This window comes from Podarcis tiliguerta, assembly GCF_965153285.1.
Source record: "Podarcis tiliguerta genome assembly, chromosome: Z".
In the NCBI taxonomy this organism is placed as follows: domain Eukaryota; kingdom Metazoa; phylum Chordata; class Lepidosauria; order Squamata; family Lacertidae; genus Podarcis; species Podarcis tiliguerta.
In genome coordinates this window covers 16179075-16196464 of record NC_139553.1, presented here as the reverse complement: position 1 = coordinate 16196464, position 17390 = coordinate 16179075, and the positions used below count along the sequence as shown (strand labels likewise).

Here is a 17390-nt window from a genome sequence, read left to right as displayed (position 1 = left end):
GGTAAAACTATTATATTACTTCCCAGAACGAGAAGAAGAATTCATAGTATTTTGCCAAAGAATTGCAAGCAGGAAAGGGCGCAGAATGACAACCAGATTACTAGGATCTGATTGCTAGAACTCGTTTTCCTGCATTCTACGACCCCATAATGTAAGAAGAGCCAGTGTAAAAGGTCCTCCCACCCCCAACCAAGGCCTACTTGTTTACTGCTCCTTCTTTCTGCACTTGTAATAGAGGTTTGCTATTCTGTGATTTCAAGTATTGCGCCTTCAACTCACCTGTTTTGTGCTCCCAGTACAATCCCCAATGGCATCTCCAGGAAGGGCTAGGAAAGCCCCCTGCCTGAAACCCTGCAGAGCTGTTATCAGCCAGTGCTGACAATACTGACTTAGATGGACTCGGATGGTCAATATAAGGCAGTTTCCTGTTTAATTCAGCCTTTTATTCAGAACTAGGATGGCTAGACAAGGGACGTGGGTGGCGCTGTGGGTTAAACCACAGAGCCTAAGACTTGCCAATCAGAAGGTCGGCAGTTCGAATCCCCGTTACGGGGTAAGCTCCCGTTGCTCGGTCCCAGCTCCTGCCCACCTAGCAGTTCGAAAGCACGTCAAAGTGCAAGTAGATAAATAGGTACCACTCTGGCAGGAAGGTAAATGGTATTTCCGTGCGCTGCTCTGGTTCGCCAGAAGTGGCTTAGTCATGCTGACCACGACCTGGAAGCTGTCTGCGGACAAAGGCCGGCTCCCTCGACCTATAGAGATGAGCGCGCAACCAGAGTTGGTCACGACTGGACCTAATGGTCAGGGGTCCCTTTACCTTTACCTTTAGGATGGCTAGAATCTTACTTTGCATTTAATGAGAGGACCACAGCTTGGTTGTAAAGCTTCTGTCTTGCACGCAGAAGGTCCAGGTTCAACCCCTGACATCTCCAGGACAGTGCTGAGTGTGTTACCCAGGACCAGCCAATGTGATGCCCTTTAGATCTTTTTGGACTCCCAACTCCTGTCAGTCCCAGCCAGGGCCCTATGTTGGCTTCTCACTGCCATAGCCAATACTGAGATTGTTGGGCCCCTGATCTTAAGGCTACTCTCACATCATACATTTAGTGCGCTGGGGGTGGCGCTGTGGGTTAAACCACAGAACCTAGGACTTGCAGATCAGAAGGTCGGCAGTTCGAATCCCCGCAACTGCTCCTGCCAACCTAGCAGTTCGAAAGCACGTCAAAGTGCAAGTAGATAAATAGGTACCATTCCGGCGGGGAAGGTAAACGGCATTTCCATGTGCTGCTCTGGTTCGCCAGAAGCAGCTTAGTCATGCTGGCCACATGACACGGAAGCTGTAAGCCAGCTCCCTCGGCCAGTAAAGCAAGATGAGCGCCGCAACCCCAGAGTCTATCACGACTAGACCTAATGGTCAGGGGTCCCTTTACCTTTAATATCCCTTTAAACAGTCATGGCTTCCCCAAAGGAATTCTGGGAGATGTAGTTAAGGGTGTTGACAACCCTTAGGACAACCCTTATTCCCCAGAGGGAGCTAAAATTACCAGAGCAGTCTAACAATCGTTCTTCCCAGGGAACTCTAGGAATTGTAGCTCTGGCTGGAGACTAGGAGATCTCTTAATAATTTCCAGCACCTTAATGAGCTATAGCTCCCAGAATCCCTTGGGGGAAGCCACAATTGTGTATGGTGGAACAGTAGCTGCTGGGGCCCAACTTTGAATGCAGCAGTAAAATGCTGCCGTAGCATCATCCTGAAGGCTTAGCTTTCACAGCCTAGATACTTTTAAAGGTTAAGCCGAACGAGAGGCAATAATAGCCTTGGCCAGCAGAGTGCAAAGAAACCTCATTTAACTCTATAGGATCTGGCTTTCACATGTGGTAGAGGGCTGTGCTTATCTGCATTTTTGGGAAATCGTATTGATAAAATGGAGGAAACAACCCAGTGCAGGGATTCTTTGTCAGTTGATTCTCCTTAAAGTGGATTGATAGGCCAGCAAACGGGTCTCCTTTTTAACACAGGGATACGCAAAGCAGAACGAACACAAAGTGGAGTTTGGAAAGCTCCATCTACCTGTAAAGGTATTGAAGTATTAAATATTGTTAACTGCATTTGCCAGTCGCCTCAGGCAAATCTATCTATAATTCAAATTGTAGGTATTCTTCATAGACAAAGCATGGGCCACAGGCAAGTTTGGGAACCCTTGTTCTAACCAACCATGTTCGTGGCAGCTCATACCGTGGCCTGCCCCTGCTTGAACACTGATAGCACACTGCAATATAGATATGCATTCCTTGACAGATACCTTTTGTGCAGAGAGCTAGAAACTACCTTTATCCCCTTTAATAACAATGAAATAATAACATTGCAGGTGTTTCTGTAGCCAGAAAGTCGTTCTTGAAAAGTCCACACATTAGTCACTGGGGATGTTGATAGGATAAGGCTGTCAGTGCCACCATCAGAGGCAGCATTGCCCCTGAATACCAGTTCCTGGGAATCACAAGTGGGGAGAGTGTTGCTGCCAGGGCTCAGGTCCTGCTTGGGGCATCTGGTTGGCCACTGTGAGAACATGATGCTGGACTGGATGGGCTCCTCTTGGCCTGATTCAGTAGGATTCTTCCAGCTGGTGTGCGTGTGTATTAAACAAACATATAAAAAGAGAGTCTTCCATAAGGTTTCCATGTAGCTTTATTTAGACATTGACAATACCTGGTTAACATTGGTTGGGTTTGGTTATTTGATTTTGATTTTTCTGTGTGTGTCCTCAGCATTGCTAAATTGCGTGCAGGTCTTTTTCCTATGACTTCAGACGCAGACAGGAAGCTAGCAGTATATTTTATTCTTTCTCTTCACTGCCAGAAACATCCAAGGAGGGGAGATTTTCGAATGTGCATACACACGAACATTTGTCTGAAACCAACACCATCCTGGCATCTCAGTAAAAAGCAAAACAACTGTCTGAAATAAATGATGGTACGTTAAGATTTGCAGTACCTGTTTTGCAATAGATCACTAGCTGTTAAATGGTTTACCTTTCCAATAGATAGGTATATTAAACCAGCATAGATGCTTGTATTAGACCCCAAGAATTAAAATTTAAGTATCATTGGAGATGTTTGAACAGAGGTTGGATGGCTAGCTGTTGGAGATTCTTTACCTGTGACTCCTGCATTGCAGGGGGTTGGACTAGATGACCCTTGGGGTCCCTTTCCAACCCTACAACTGTATGACTCTGTGAAAGCCTTGGCCAACCTGGTGAGCTCCAGATGTTGCTGAACTACAACTACAACTGATAGCCTTAATAAAACACCTGGAGGTTGTAATCTTGGCAAAGCCTATATTAAACAGTAGTGCAAATTTTACTTTTCTTCTATACGTGTTCCTCGCTCCCCAGAGCAAGACTTCTGCAATAAAAATGAGGGTTGAGGGGAAGAGTCCACCCTGGGAGGCATTTTATGCTCTTCCTTTTAACACTGAAGAGGGAAGTAGAAAAACGGGGGGGGGGGGGGAGGGAGAGAGAGACTCTGCTACGTTTGCAGAGAAGGGGAACCAGGCCTCTTGCCCCATGGAATGACAACTCGGATAAAAGAGGCAAGTATCAATGCTATCTCCATGGGAGCTAGCAAAATAATATAAAAAATTAAAACACAGACCAGCTGCTATAAAAATAGTAAGGAGAGAGGGGAGAAGAAACTGGGTTTTTTATATCTAATGGAAGTTGTTTTTTATATCTCATGGAAGATGTTGGCAGCACCTGAGGGAGGGAGGGGAGAACAAGGACCTACATCAGCCTTCCCCAACCTGGGGGCTTCCAGATGTTTGGAGTGCAATTCCCATTAGCACATGCTATCTGTGGCTGATGGGAGCTGTAGATCAAAACATCTGGAAGGCACTAGGCAAGGGGGAGGCTGAAGAGTATAGAGGATAGCTGGCTTTTTCCTTTTTATCAAGGATGGGGAACCTGTGATGTTCCAGATGTTCATTGACTACAACTCGCATCATCATCCTTGATTACTGGTCATTCTGACGGGGAGGGGAAGTGATGGGAGCTCAGTAAAGTTGTTGGGGGGGGGGGGAGCACAGGTTCCCCACTCCTGCTTTTTAGTGTTTTAATGCCCACTGCCCATGCTTTTGTGATCAAAAAGGGATGCTTTGAATTGACATGTTTTGAATTCCAGTGTTTTGAGCGAAAAGGAACATTCGAATGTATGCCTGCCCTGCCTTCCCTACGTAGTCAAAAACAGCATTACTGTGGTTTTGCCAACTGAAAATAATTTTGCAGATTGTCTCCTTAGCTTTCGGGCACGAGATTCCAATAATACATTCCTATATATCTCCCCACTCAAGCCATCCTTGCCACTCTTGAAACACAACCCCACCCAGAGGCAGGTGTAACGCCGGATTCAAGCAGGAAGAGATTCAGATGTGGGAACATCCTACTATCAGGCCACCACATGGCGGCAGGAGGGGGGTTTTTAATTGAAGGTTTTAAAAGGAAAGTAAAATTTCGCATGTAGTGATCGAGAGGTAAAATGACCGAAGACAGAAACGACCAACAACATCAGCATGAAACAGAGAAATTAAGAAGTCCTTTCCTATTAGCTCCTCTGAAATCATGCAGACTGATGAGTCAACAGTTAATAAATCAGTGTGTGCAATAAAAAGCTAGTGTCACGATGTGTGGCCAAAGGCCAAACACATTTCCTATCCTTGATTGTACAACGGTAAAACACCCGGTTCCTGGACAGCCCTCACAGAGATACCATAGCAGCAGGCGGTTTGGACAGGATCAATAGGTCCCACTCATTCACTCCCCCACCCCACCCCACCCCACCAGCTTGGATGCCAGCCAGCTCCTCCCGACACTCGCAAAAACTCAGTGCAAGAGTTCTAGAGTTCCGTTTCCTGGTCGGTCACAGCGGCTGCATTCAACTTCCTATGCCGTACAAACCACAAACTCTCGTTTGTAGCCACAGTCCTCACCTTGGACCACCACCACCACCTCCGCAATTCCTAAGGAAAATAGCAACCTCCTCTATCACCTCCTCAAGACGGTCCTTGGGCAGGGTGTCCTTGGCTAGTCTGTTTTGGCTCGGGTTTTCTTGGGTAACAGAACATGGGGACAAGGTTGCCTGAGGGGCTCCCCATACCCGCGCCCCCTGGCTGTTTTGGCCTGAGGTGTTGGGTTTCCTTCCTCCTCTCCCCACCTCCTCTTCTGTGGAGACTCTCAGGCTTGCTCCTTGTCAGCCCTCCATAGCCGTTCCTTGACTTCCAGTGGCAAAGTGTTAAGGAGGTCCTCCTCCACCACCAGCCCGCTGCGCTTCAGCAAGGGGCAATCGCCCAGCTCCACCGGCAGGCACTCCAGGCGGTTCCCCCGCAGTTCAATCTGAGACAGCTTCGTCAGCTCACCCACTCGGGAAGGCAGCGACTGCAGGACGTTGTTGCCCAGGTTCAAAGTCCGAAGCTTCCTGCACTGGAAGAGCTCTGCTGGGAGGTTCTCAATCTGGGAGAGGAAAAAGGAGAAAAGTTGTCATCATCATCATCAATTTATATAAAGCATTCTTCCCTGAGATCTTATGATGAAGGGTGTTATATAAAATCTAGTAAATAAACAAACAAAATAAATGCCTAAGTGGCTTCTAAATCCGTTTACAACTACAGTCATACCTCGGGTTAAATAAGCTTCAGGTTGAGAGCTTTTGGGTTGCGTTCCGCAGCGACCCGGATGTAACGGAGTGCGTTACTTCCGGGTTTTGCCGCTCGCACATGCGCAGTCAAAATGATGTCACGCACATGCGCGGAAGTGGCGAATCGCGGGTTGCGTTCACTTCAGGATGCGAACAGGGATCCAGAGCGGATTCCGTTCGTATCCACAGGTACCACTGTACTGTAACTGGGAGAAGGGCTGAGCGATTGACATTTAGAATGTAAAGCCTGTGTTTGCAAGACAACCCTGAGAGAAGGGTGGAATGGCATGTATACTGGAGTTATTGCTATAGCTGTTGAGGAAGCAGGAGGGAAAGAAGGAAAAGGAAATTGCTATGCCTCATGATTAAACCAGTATAAGCCAGCAGAAGAAATATGGACCTAACAACCCCTTTGCCATATATGAAAGATTGCCATATATGGACATAACTGCCCATTGGCTTATTCTTCCCTTGAATAAGTGTGTAAATACTGCTGTTTGAAAGACTTGGGCAAAAGATTCCTGCACTTCAGGGGGTTGGACTAGATGATCCCTTGGGATCCTTTCCAACTCTACAACTGGTTCTATGGGTCGCAACACATAGCAATGCTTTCAATAAAGATGTCCTGTTTGGGGGCCTGGATTATTTTGGCCATCCAAACTAAACCCATGGGATTTTCTGTGGTGGGGCAGGGGACTTCCAATGCTTTCCCTGGACTACCTCACAGGGTTGTTGGGAATATAAAATGGGGAGAACTACGCTTGCCACCTCGAGATCCCGAGAGAAAGAAATGTGAGATATAAATGCAATGAATAAGTAAATATCAGGAAGGCGCAAGACACTTTAGAGCCCATAATCTAGTGGCAGACACTTGCTTGGTACAGATGTCTCCTAACACTCTGTCGCTATGCTCCCCATATGTGAGTTGTTTCAGTTTATCCAGGTGCACTGTAAGGCTAAGAATTGCCATGCTTCTGCAGAAGCATTTCCCAAACGGGGAGCTGCAAAGCCTGCACAAGCAGTCATGGGATTTATAAGAAAACCCCAAATAATGGGTGATTTTAATCCTTAACTTGTATAATGAACAAACTCTGTACAGTTTTTTGTTTTGTTGGGCATATTGTGATGCTGCATTGTGACTTGTAACTGGACTTCAGAAAGGCTTGAGCCTTATGCTCCAACACTCAGTTACCACTTTCTGGAAGCAGACCTGGCAGTTCGTCAGAAGGTGACCATGCAAGCAGTTCTTCTGAGTGACTAGGACAGCTTCTCTCTGATGGGCAGGCGCTGAATACATAATACCTTTGCCCTATGCATCAGTAATGATCTGAGGTTCCATCTCCTGCCAGTCAGTCCCCACAGTGACCTCCCCGTTGGCAAAATGCCAGCTTAGCCATTCGACTGACACTTGCAAAAGTTGACTTTATTGTGATTAAAACTACTATCAATGGCCATAGTTCGTTCTATCCAAAAACCGGCATGTTTTTAGGGTAAGCATTTACAGCTTACGAAGCAATATCCTGCAATCGGATGGTTGGCATTCTTACATTCTCATAAACAAAACATACCCGGGTAGCTAGAATGCTGTTGCATGATTTACCCATTTTTAGTTTATTGCCGTTTTTAATTTATTGAAGGTATTAACAAATTTTGGTGGGGGGTTGTATGTTTTTTACCAACAATTTTATTGTTTTATCTTTTTTTGTAAATTGCTTTGAGGTTTCTTTACATTCAAGCAGTGTATAGGCTTTTTAAAAAAAATTAAGTGTGAATAACTTTGTCACAACTGCAGAGATTTCACCAGATCCCACATTAAGCAAGGCATTAAGTGAATTTTTTGCTCGGATGCTTCGAGTAACCATTATAAAACAGCAATGGAGCAGTTATAATGCATGAAAACGATGACTGCTGAAAACGAAGGTCTAAAATTCACTTGAGATCTGGTTAGCCATGGGGGAGAGGAGGGGGCAGCTGTACTGATCCAGAAAAGCTCTGATGTTCAGCCAAGCAAGTCTTCCTCTGCAGGCAAATATGCTCTTGATTCAAACAGTTCTTTAACTCTTGGACCACAGAAATATCTTCTGGGAGATCCTGCCATGACACTGCTGCGGCTAACTAAGATCTGCCCTCGAGAAATCACTCTCTATTAATAAACAGTGTTCCTAAGAAAACAAAACCACACTAGAAAACAGGAAGCATCTTGTTCAGGGTGGAGAAGCAGGGGAACTTGTTAATTTATCCTCCGTAGCCATGGCTCTCCAACTTGCATCCTTTGTTGTCATAGAGCTAATGAGATCAACACATTATTTCCAAGAAAACAAAAACCAAGTAGCTATAACAGGTGATGGGACCCAGCCCTGCTTCTTGGCTTCTTATAAGCTAGCTACTGAGGATGAGGGATGTTTCCAGACTGTCAGTATTTCACAGGAGGGAATCAACGACATACATTGAAACATAGGTTTTTGTGCTATTAAGGAGAGGGAAGGAGCTCAAGGGTAGACCATTTGCTTTGCACGTAGAAGGTCTTAGTTATGAAGTAGCTTCCTATGTAATTCAAGTGTTTATTCAGAGTATGAGGACTTTTAAGGGAAAAGGCACTTGTAGTAGAGCACTTGCTTTTCAGGCAAAAACTCCTAGGTCCAGTCCCTGGCAGCACCCCCAGGTAGGCTTGGGGAAAATACCACTTTAAATGTATAGTGCAGATGAGGCTTTAGGGAGGAGCCAGCTTAAAGAGAGGTGGGCAAGCGAACTGCTTCTAGACTTCCTTCTACACTAGTACAACAGACTAAGAACATAAGAAGAGCCAGGTGGATCAGGCCAATGGTCTATCTAGTCCAACATCCTGTTCTCATAGTGGCCAACCATATTTCTCTTCAAGGCAACCTTCAGAGCAAAGGTTTGGGAGGCAAGGAAGGGAGAGAAATCAATACTTAATTAAGCATGCAGCCAGCCATGTTGGCTCATTTGGTGAGGAGGGGGCTCAACACAGCAGTAATACCAATGCCTTTGTTCAAACCTACTATATGCAGAAACAAAACAGAACACAACAAAAAACCCACCAACGAGCTGGCTTTGTCTTCAGAGAGTGGATGCTTAAAAAATTAGAAAAAATAGCAGCTTGGGGAGGGAGAGAAAGAAAAAAGGTTGCAGATGCAGATGGAAACAGTCCTGCCTGCATGATGGAAGTCTTAATTTAGTGATTCAGGAAGCTCTTTGCAGACTAAATAAGTGAGTTTATGCCAAGTGCAGAAAGCTCTCAGGTTGCACCAAAAGTATACTGGAATGAAAGGAGTAATTGATGCTCTCCAACTCTGAAAATAGAATGAAAGGAAAAAGCCCAGCAGTTATTGGGATCCGTCTCGGAACGCCTAGATCCCTTGCAAGGCAAAGATGCAAAAGAAAAAATGCGGCAGACCTTTACACATTACTGAAACTGGAAACTGTTTGCCACCAAATGGTATGTGCAGCATTAAGGGGAGCCAAATTGCTAGGTATTACCAAGTGGTGGAAAGGTTGGGTTGGTTCTCTGTCCCTTAAGAGATGCAGTGAGAGATCCTTGGAGCATGGAATCTGTCTTCTTGTGCTGTAGCTCAGTGGCAGAACACCTGTTTTGCACGTAAAATGGTCCCAGGTTCAATCCCCAAAGGCATGTCTAGGTAAGGCTGGGAAGGTTCCCTGCCTGAAACCCTGAACAGCTGCTACCGATCACTATTGACAATACTGAGCTAGATGGACCAAGGATGTGACTCAGGCAACTTCTGGCATTCCTATTTAATTCCTACCTTTATATTCAGAACTATGAGAACTAGAATCTTACTTATTTTTTAGAGAAAGGGTCATGCTGGTAAAAACAACAACACCCTTTTCTGAAAAGCTTAGAGAGCTTCTACATGATAGTATAGACAATACGGTAGTAGTGGTAGTAGTGGTAATAATACCTTGCCCATCTAGCTGGGTTTCCCCAGCCACTCTGGGCGGCTTACAATACATATAAAAACACAGTAAAACATCAAACATATAAAACTTCCTGATACAGGGCTTCCTTCTAAAAGTTGTGTAATCTCCTTGACATCTGATGGGAGGGCGCCACTGCCAATAAGGCCCTCAGTGTCCAGTTTGAGCAATGAGAGTGGAGGCAGTCCTTCAGGTATGTTGGACCAAGGCCAAAGCACCAACACTTTGAATTGCGCTCAGAAACATACTGGAAGCCACATTCTGGAACTGGTATAGTTTCTGGGTCACCTTCAAAGGTAGCCCCCACGCATTGCAGTAGTCCAAGCGGGAGATAACCAGGGCATGCACCACTCTGGCAAGACAGTTTGCGGACAGGTAGGGCCTCAGTGGGCGTACCAGATGGAGCTGTGCCTCTATGGACAGCTGTGACAAACGACTCCCAGGCTGCGCACCTGGTCCTTCAGGGGCACAGTTACCCCGTTCAGGACCAAGGAGTCCCCCATGGCTGGCCAGCCCATGTCCCCCCAAAACAGTACATCTGCCTTGTCATGATTCAACCCCAATCTGTTAAACGCCATCCATCCTCCAATCATTAGCTGAACCAGGGGTCTGAGTCAATATAAGATAACATCCTGTGTGCCTTTTGGGGGGGGGGGGGGAAGCACAGCAGTCTAGCGGCAGAGCTGCTCTGATAAATCATACACTATTTAGGGTAAGCCCCCGGGGCCCAGTAGGTTCATCAAAGCACAGCATTTGGCTTCTGCAGTGATAGGCAAATACTGTGAAAACAATGGTTGAGTGCTGGGCAAATACTGATAATAATGTCTCAGTGCTAGGCAAATACTCCAAGAATGAATGGTCATGTTGCACCCCCCTGTAAGTAGCATTCCTCCGCTTTGTATTTTAAGCTCCACAAGCAAGTCCACACCCAAAGGGTACACAGTGCCTGTGTGCGGAACAGTCAATCAGAAGAACAAAAAACAGGTCTTTGCTACTGCAACAATTACGGAAGAAATCAAGCCGTCAAGAGCTGATTCAGTCAGGAAAGTTTCATGTCGACATGGTTGGGGTGATGGTGCAGAAGATGACAGAGGAGACAGGACCAAAAAATGTGCCCTGTCCATTGATGTTGATGTAGAAATTTGATTAGACATTAGATACAGATTTTGCTTTTGTTTCAATGTTTCAATGTTAATTGCATTTAACTTTTAGACAGAATGCATCAAATGAATAATTCCTGTGTGCCTGCATTTTGCAACCCTCATGCTTTCCTTTGCAAGATATAAACATGTAATCTTTTCTGATCCTAAAAGTGGCACAAATGGCCAGCCAGGATGTTTTCTTAATGTTAACACTAGGGTGTAAATTCAGCATCTCCTTGAAGCTCCTGGAGAGGTCTGGAGAGTGGCACCACAAGAATGGGCCTTTTCTGTAGTTGCTCTCCGTTTGTGGAATGCTCTCCCCAGGGAGGTTCGCTGGCGCCTTCATTTAGGCACCAGACAAAAAGGGTTCTTTAACCTCTTTGGCTGATTGTCATCAGATGCCCATTTAAATTTCTGTGGAAGGGGGAGCATATTGGTTTGTTTCTGTTCTTATTTTTATTATGTGTTTTGTGTTTTTTATACTGTAATTTTATGTTGTGAACCGCCCTGAGATCTACAGGTATAGGGTGGTATTGTGATAGGAATTTTGAGGTCTTAGATATATGTTAAATGTTCATAAGTGTACCAACCAAGCACATACATAGATCAGCACAGGAAGACCGACCTGGAACCATTTTGATTCCCAAACTGACCAAATGTTTTCTCTGCAAGGTCAAAGGAAAAAGAAAAAGCCTCCCCATTGTCTTCCTTCACAAATCCTGTCTTAAGGGTATGTCTGTGTTTGAATAGGGTGTGAGCCTGTGACATGGCCCAGGAACTAAGTATTTATCATTACAAAAGACTGGCCGGGCTACCCAGGCAATCCAATCAAGTAACCTGCCAGACAGGAGAAAAGCAACATTCAAATTTCTGTTTAGACCGCCTTTTCTGTAATGTAGGTATGATGTATCTGAGGGGTGGTCTTAGGTTGCACCCCTTCTGTGATGTATGTATGATGTTTCTGGGGGTGGTCTTGATCTACAGGGTGGCAATTCCAAAAGTCTTTTTAAGCCTTGCGCGCCATTTTTCGGGGTTCCTCCTCTCTCCTGCGGGTGAGGGGAGCACCCTGTTGCAACAGTTCAATAAAGATCAAGCTTACTAGCTGCTTTGCTTCTCAATATTCTCTGGTTGGCCTCTGTTATTCTCTCCTACCAATAGGGAACCTATGTAAGGACTCTATATGGGCTCTTGGATACCCCATAAGGGAAAAGGGCAATTTTTGTTTACAACAGTATACAAATTTAATAAATCAAAGAAGCAAACAAACAAGTAAAATTTTAAAAGTATGATAGTTGAGGCCAAATGGCTTGGGAAACTTGGGAAGTTGTTATCAGTATGGAGCAATGCATGTTTACATCCCATAATAACCGGTAACCTTTCTTGATGTATGTAGAATGTAGATGTTTTGAAGTTTTTTGACCCTTGGTGTGGTGTGTTTGAAATCCCTATGTAAGTTCAAGGCAGTCCTCCCTATTTGGCAGCTTGTTCAGAACAACCATCAGAAGAATGCGCCCCAGCCCAATCCATGCTTGCAGAGCTCCTTTGGTCTAGTCAATCTTAACTAGAATCTAACATGGCAGAAATGACTCTGCCATAACCCACCTGTTGTAGCCTAGTTGTAGCCTAGAGAAGCAAACTTACGCCATGTAGCTAGCACAGCTCTGCCCTTCAGTAGGGAGGAACAGCCAGGAGGCTGCCACTGCCACTGCCACCGCCCTACATCATCTGCCACCTGAGGCAGTCGCCTCACCTTGCCTATGGTAGGGCCTGCCCTGTACAAAAGATATTGGGAGACCACTCCCAGCCCAAATATCTTCTGTGCCCCCCGCACCACATTCAATCCCCTTCTCTTACCCTGTTAGCTGTGACAGCCAGGTTCTGCAGATTTTGCAACAGCCTGATGTCTGCTGGTATCGAAGTCAAGAGGTTGTGGCTGAGATCTAAATACCGAAGCTTCCGGCAGTAGAAGAGCTGGGTGGGGATCTTCTCAATCTTGTTGCGGTTCAGGTAAAGGCGCTCCAGGTTGGTGAGGTTGCCGATCTGCATGGGGATGTAGGCAATGTGGTTGTACCACAGCTTAAGGCAAGTGAGGCGGTGCAAGTGCTGGAAGCTAATGATTTCCTCAACGGTTTTGAGGTTGTTGTCCTTGAGGTCAATCTCCTGGAGGTTCTGGAGGCTGAAGATGGAGTGTGGGATGCGCTCCAAGTCGCAGCGGATCAGCTCCAGCTCTGTTAGGTTAACCATCTTCTTGAGGCTATTGAGGACGATGAGCTTGGTGCCCTCGTTGTTGATGGAGAGCTTCTGGAGGTGCACCCCAACATCTGTCACCACCTGTGGAAGCTTTGTCAGGTTGCTCTTCAGCCTCAGGACCTTGAGCCTCTTCAACTCCCTCAAGCCATCAATTACAATGTACCGGTTGTTCTCAGCACTTAAGTTCCCAGTCAGGTGGAGTTCTTCAAGAGTCTTCAAGCTGTAAATCCAAAGAGGGATCTCCTTGATGTCCGTGAACTTGATGTGCAAGGACTTCAAGTTCTCCCTCAAGAAGGCGAGGGCCGGGGCCTCTATCTTGGCCGCTGTATGGTACAGCCACAGTTCCTTGAGGCTGGTGAGCTGAGCGATGCTTGGTGGGATGGTGACATCAGGGATGAGCTCTAGCTTCAGGACCTCCAGTTCAAGGAGGTCAAAGACGGTGTCTGGGATGCCACTGAGCATGAAGAGGTGCAACTCCAGCTTCTCCTGAGAGTTTTTGGTGATCCTCTGGCGCAGCTTCTCCAAGGTCCATTCATTGTTGAGGTTCAGTTGCCGGAGTTTGTTCTCACTCACTTCGGAGAGGAAGACAGCAAAGCGTTTGGAGTAGAGGGGGTCATACTGGTCGATGAGGTGTAGCATGAAGGCAAAGTCATTTTTTACATCAGGGATGTCACTGTAGCTGCTCTCCTCCCGGATGGACTCAAAGGAGTACTTCTTGAGGGACCGCCGGAGCATCCACCAGAGGGTGTACATGCAGATCAAGCCATAGAAGATCACCAAGCTGATGTAGAAAGACGCCAAGATTTTGAAGAGGGTGGCAAGAGGATGAGCACAACGGTACATACGGTAGCCTGTCAGGCTCTCAATGTCCACCTTACAGTCCACATCAAAGGCGATGTTGCTGACATAATAGACGGTGTAGCAAATTATGAGGATGAACTTGATCACCTTGATGATGGTTTGCCTCATGTACAGGCGGTAGACAATGTCTCCTTCCTCCACATGTGTCCGGAACTTCTTGACCTTCTCAAAGAGTGCCTTGGCTTGCTCGCCTTCCTTCTTGTCCAGGACACCGTTCTCTGTCCGGTCCACAATTCCTTGCTCAATCCGAGATTTTGTCCGCTGTAGCATCGGGGCTGTGGCTTCCACATCCTCACTAACTGTGGAAGACTTCTTATCCATGGAGCCATTCATCTTCCCGAAGGTGGGCTTGGGGTCACTCTCCTCCACCACGGTCTCAGAGAGGGCCCTTGTGGTCCATGGGGAGTCAAAACACTTGAGTAGGATGGAGACAAAATGCTCCAGCTTAGAGCTGGTCCGTGGGAACTTGAACCAGAAGTTACTGCAAGCCAAGAAGATCAGTGTATGCATTAGCACCAAGTAAGGGAAATACTTGGCAAACCAATGAAGGCAGTTTTCATAGCACACAGCATCCACGTAATTGTACTGGTGCCTGTCAAGTTCATATTTGATCCCCGTTGGCCCTGGCTCCATGGCTGCCACCAAAGAGGAGTTAAAATAACTTGTGTCCAGGCTTGCAGTTGGCCAGTCCCTGGAGGAATCGTTGCAAGCATCTTTGGTGACCCATTTGCAAGGCAAGCAAATCATTTTGTCCTGGGTGACTTGCAGCGTCCCACCAAATACCGCAATCATCAGCATCACAATGGAGATATAGTCTGTAAAAACGTCCCACCACGGCTTTAGGATGCGGTACGCCGGCTGGGTATCGGCAAAGTAGCGCAATTCTGTGACCGGAATCATGGTTCACCTGGAAAGAGGGAAGGAGGACACAAAAACACAGAGGCAGGATGTTACCAACAAAGAACAGCACATTTCCAAACTGACTACGAGGTGGCAAGGGATACATTACAACAAAAGGATAGGTTTGAAATCATCGTACATTTAGTTCCAACAAAGATACATGCAGTCAATGGAACTGCACAAAAGAAGGAGATGGAGAGGCAGATTTTTCAGTCCAAGGGCATCATTCCATTTATATCAACTTTTGGGGGGGCCACATGCCAGAGGTGGGTGGGATAGAGGTAAAAGTGGCTAGAGAAACTAGCACTTTAAATATATAGTATAGAGGGGGCCTTCACTGTAAGGTTCTAGGGCAGGTTACAACATCATCACCATCATCATTATTAAATTTTTATTCATTTTTCTTTTTCATTCATTGCATACATCTCAAATTCTTAACATTTACTATATATGCTTCCCTCCCTCCCCTCCAAGGCTTCCCTCAACTTCCGCTTCTGGTTTGTTTCTATTTTCACCCACTTTGTTATCTCTTAACAGAAAGTTATTAATAACATAACATCAAGCCTAAAAACATAAAAGTAACAGTAAATGCACCATCATATTTCACTATCTTCTAAACATTTTCTAATGCTAATAATGTGAATGTTTATTTAAATCCTGCCATCAAGTCTATTGACTTTCTTTGTTTCTGCAAATATAATATGAATAGTTCCCAATCTTTTTCGAAGTCTCTGTTGTCTTTTTCTCTTAGTCTATCTGTCATTTTTGCCAGTTCCACATTGTTCTCTTCCTATTGTTCTTTAGCTGGTATTTCTCCAGTCTTCCAATTTTGTGCAGTCAACATTCTTGCTGCTGTAGTGGCATACATAAATAAAGTCCTCATTTCCTTTGGTATGTCTTGACCTAAAATACCTAACAGAAAGGCTTCTGGGTTTTTTTTTACAAAAGTTATTTTCAACATTTTCTTCAATTCATTATATATCATTTCCCAGTAAGGTTTTACCTTTTTACAATCCCATCACATATGATAAAACGTACCTTCTGTTTCACATCTCCAACACGCTTTCTTTTCATTTTTATACATTTCTGCCAATTTAACCAGTGATACATATCATCTGTACATCATTTTCATATAGTTCTCTCTCAATAATATGCAATCTGTAAATTTCAAATTTACTTTCCACAATTTTATCCAGTCCTGAAATTGTATATTATGTCCTACATCTTGTGCCCATTTAATCATTACTGGTTTTACTTCTTCATCTTTGGTCTCCCATTCCAAAATAATATTATATGCCTTTTAAAATAATTTTGTATTTTCTTCTATCACTTCCCTTTGGAAGTTGGACACGGAATAGGAGAAGCCTTTTTTGTTATCCTCCTTAAAAATATCCTGTAATTGTCTATGAGGGTTACAACATTAAACCATAGTATCTAAAACAACTTGAAGTCATAAAAACAAGGTGGATCCTAAAAACAGACACAACAGGTATCAAAGGCCAGGGTACAGAGAAAGTTGTATAAAGGAGGTCCTAGGCACACATTTGGGGGGAGAGAGTTCTATATCTTAGGTACCACCGCAGAAAGTTCCTTCTGCCAAGATGGCACCCACAGAGCCTCTGCAGGTGGAGGAACTACCAAGAAGGCCCTCTTTGCTGATCTCATCACCCAGGAGGATCTTGCAGGGAAGGAGGCAGTCTTTCAGAAATTTGGGGCCGGAATTAACTTTGGCACATTCATTTTAACGGGTCTACTGCAAGTGTAGTCTTGTGGGATTCAACCCAAAGAATCAGAGGTTGTGGTTTTGGTTTTTTTATGTCCTCCTCCAAGAAGCAGGAAAACTGGTTGTTCCCAATGCAGAGAAATGTTGCGGAACACATTAACCAGCCGATTTTGTTCCAAGCACAGAGCCACTGAAATATGGTAACCTGCCTTGTGACTTTATGCCAAACTTTGACCTGGCATCTGCAAAACCACATTGAGAAGCAGAAGCAGAAGACAAAGTGCAGTGCACATGTATAAATCACAAAGTTTTATGGTGGGGGCTTTGTGTGTGTGTGGACGCAAATGTGTGCAAAGGAATAGGCACTAAGGATAAAGTCACTTGGGCCTCTGTGCAAGAAGCACTGTTCGTTTTCTTTCTAATTTCCGTGAGCTCAGCAAGCGGAAGGAAACGCAGAGGAGATGGGAACCAAAAGATTATTTCCTGGCTGTGGCCACTCCCACCTGGCAGTAGGCTCCTCTGCTAGGACTCAAGAGACAAAGGTTCACATGAGAGTAACCAGAAGCAGTCCACTCTGGAGTCACCAGCCTTCCTGGGGTCCACAGCCACATCTGGATAAACTGGTGTGGGCATCGCACAGAGACACTGCAACCAAGCAAATGTCAAGACTCTGTTCCTGCATTGCAGGAGGTTGGCCTAGATGACCCGTGGGGTTCCTTCCAACTCTTCAATTCTGTGATTCTATCCTATTGTCTACAATATAATGCTTTATTTAAAAAATAATATCTTTGGAGATATTTGCAACCCCATCTTCAGTCAAAAAGGTTCCTGGACAGGTTTGCATACAATTGATTGAAACAAAACTGTCCCTCTTC

General features: G+C 45.3%; 1 protein-coding gene across 3 annotated transcripts in view; it reads right to left on the bottom strand.

Moving 5' to 3' along the window:
- Positions 1-2668: 2668 nt before the first annotated feature.
- Positions 2669-17390, bottom strand: part of LRRC8A (leucine rich repeat containing 8 VRAC subunit A) — a 37741-nt gene continuing 23019 nt past the window's right edge. For all 3 annotated transcript variants that reach the window (XM_083423565.1, XM_083423566.1, XM_083423567.1), the window contains 2 exons: positions 12636-14799; positions 2669-5501 (listed from right to left, as the gene is read on the bottom strand). In XM_083423565.1, the coding sequence (XP_083279691.1) occupies positions 5226-5501; positions 12636-14792 (2433 nt within the window). In that variant the 5' untranslated portion in view covers positions 14793-14799 and the 3' untranslated portion in view covers positions 2669-5225. The remainder of the gene's footprint in view (positions 5502-12635; positions 14800-17390) is intronic.